Source organism: Cyprinodon variegatus, unplaced genomic scaffold, assembly GCF_000732505.1.
Source record: "Cyprinodon variegatus isolate N-32 unplaced genomic scaffold, C_variegatus-1.0 Scaffold483, whole genome shotgun sequence".
Classification (NCBI taxonomy): Eukaryota; Metazoa; Chordata; class Actinopteri; order Cyprinodontiformes; family Cyprinodontidae; genus Cyprinodon; species Cyprinodon variegatus.
The window spans coordinates 124,158-126,089 of record NW_015150936.1 but is presented as its reverse complement, the minus strand read 5'-3'; the positions used below and the strand labels follow the sequence as shown (position 1 = coordinate 126,089).

The 1,932-nt window shown below is 39.1% G+C and overlaps 1 protein-coding gene across 1 annotated transcript in view; it reads right to left on the bottom strand.

The window, feature by feature from the left end:
• The window catches only part of mkrn1 (makorin ring finger protein 1), a 16,162-nt gene that overhangs the window by 1,964 nt on the left and 12,266 nt on the right, over window positions 1-1,932 (bottom strand). Inside the window, exon 6 of the mRNA XM_015390033.1 lies at window positions 1,269-1,379. Coding sequence (XP_015245519.1) covers window positions 1,269-1,379 — 111 coding nt within the window. The remainder of the gene's footprint in view (window positions 1-1,268; window positions 1,380-1,932) is intronic.

Below are 1,932 nucleotides of genomic sequence, written 5' to 3'. Positions count from 1 at the left end.
CAGATATCTTCTTTAGATGCCTCCTGTGGGAGGAGCTCGTTCCACTGGGAGAAAGCCCAGGACAGGCTGGAGGGACTGTGGCTGCGTTCACACAGCAGCCTGAAGTCACCCAAATCCAATTCATTTGCCCAGATGGGTCTGATCTTTTCATGACAGTCTGAACAACACAGATCAGATGTTTTCCAATGCGACCCAGCCCACTTGGCTCTGTGGTTCTGAATATGATACGAATCTGATCGCTTCAGATGCAACCTGTCGCAGCGTTCAGGTCGCATAACCCAAAGGTCGCATTCATCCGACCTGAACGCCATTAATACCCGACAAAAACCACTATTCTACGCCTTGCTACGCAGAAGGAGGAAGAAAAACAATCATGGTGGACGATGATGCAGAGAGCAGGTTTATGTTTAACCATCTTGAAAAGATTGAGTTGTTAAAGTTGGGAAAGATTGCTAGATGGGCTCCAGCGCTACCATCCATGTTTACTGAATGAATGTTTAACCATTTTTAACCATAGAAGGGACAGAGTGGAACTCTGGAAATCAGAGAACTCAAAACATTGACTCCTTTCAAAAAGCAGCTTAATTTCAGGTTTTATTCTATTTTATTTACCTAAAATCTGAAGTCTACACAACATTAATTCTGTATTTTTAAAGAAGTTTTGAAGAGTTCTAGCTGTTTTTATATTCAGATTTTCACTGTTAAATTTTTACTGTTGTGTTTTTAGGTTTAGACATTTTTACGATCTTTCCAGGATCTTAAAATGGCTTTGAAAAATAGCGTTTTGGCTAATTCTGCTGCATTTACAGGAACGTTTATTAATGTACACTGTCCCTTTCAAAATATTTTATATATATATATATATAAAATCAGATTTCACACAAAAATGTGAATTGAGGCCTGCAGTGTGAACGTAGCCTTAGTCTTGCAGCTGAGTTCAGCCCCGCCTTCCTGTCTGGGAGTCTGTTAAGCCCAGTCCTGATAAGCTGAGGATAAATAACCCAGCATACTTCAGGAACTACAAACATAACAGACCATTTCCAAAGCCAAATAACAGGCATTTGGGAGCAAAAGGTGCTTTAATATATGGGAAAGGTTTAAATGGAAAAGCCTTTTTCTATTTATTCAAAAACTTTGATTTAATTTGTTTCTTCCTGCACCTAAATCTTGCATGAATGATACTTTTCATGTTTTTAAACTGTTCTGCAGGACTTTTAGACAATGTTAAAGTTGATGTTATTTCAAGCATCAGGAAGCAGGCTGTATACCCCATGCCATCCTTGTATTTCTGGATGAGTTTCTGCTTGTCCTCCTTATCCTCCACCCAGTACTCGCTGGGGATGACAAAGTTGGATGTGATTCGACACTCTGGACAGGACCTGATGGAGAAAAAAAAAAAAAAAGTGAGAAATCCTTTTTAGAGGCAAGTATAGATTTTACATCAGCATCAATGGATGCAAGACATATTTAAAAACTCAGTTTTACTCTCATAAGTAAAACCGAATTTATTTTAATAACCAATTTTCTTTTCCTTCATAAAGATTAAATGCAAAAAAAAATAAAATCTTTCATAAAAGCAGATTTATTATAATTGTTATAGAACATCTTGGTTGCTCTGTGACGGAGGAACCCTGCAGGTAGAAACAGCCAAGCAGGTTTTCTGGACTCATTTTATTCTTAAGAGGTAGAAATATTCATCTGCACTGATCTCTAACTTGTCTGTTGTGGATTCAGCGTTTAAAAAAATGAATCATAGTAGAATCATCATTTAGGGAAATGATGAGGATCAGCACCTCCATATGCGAGGCCGTGGTTCTTCTCCGGAGAAAGGTGGACTCCCCTCTTCAGCTCCTCATGTCAAGTGGGGGAGTTCAAGTATCTCTGGGTGTTACGAGTGAGGGACGGATGAGGTCAATAGACGGATCTGTGCGG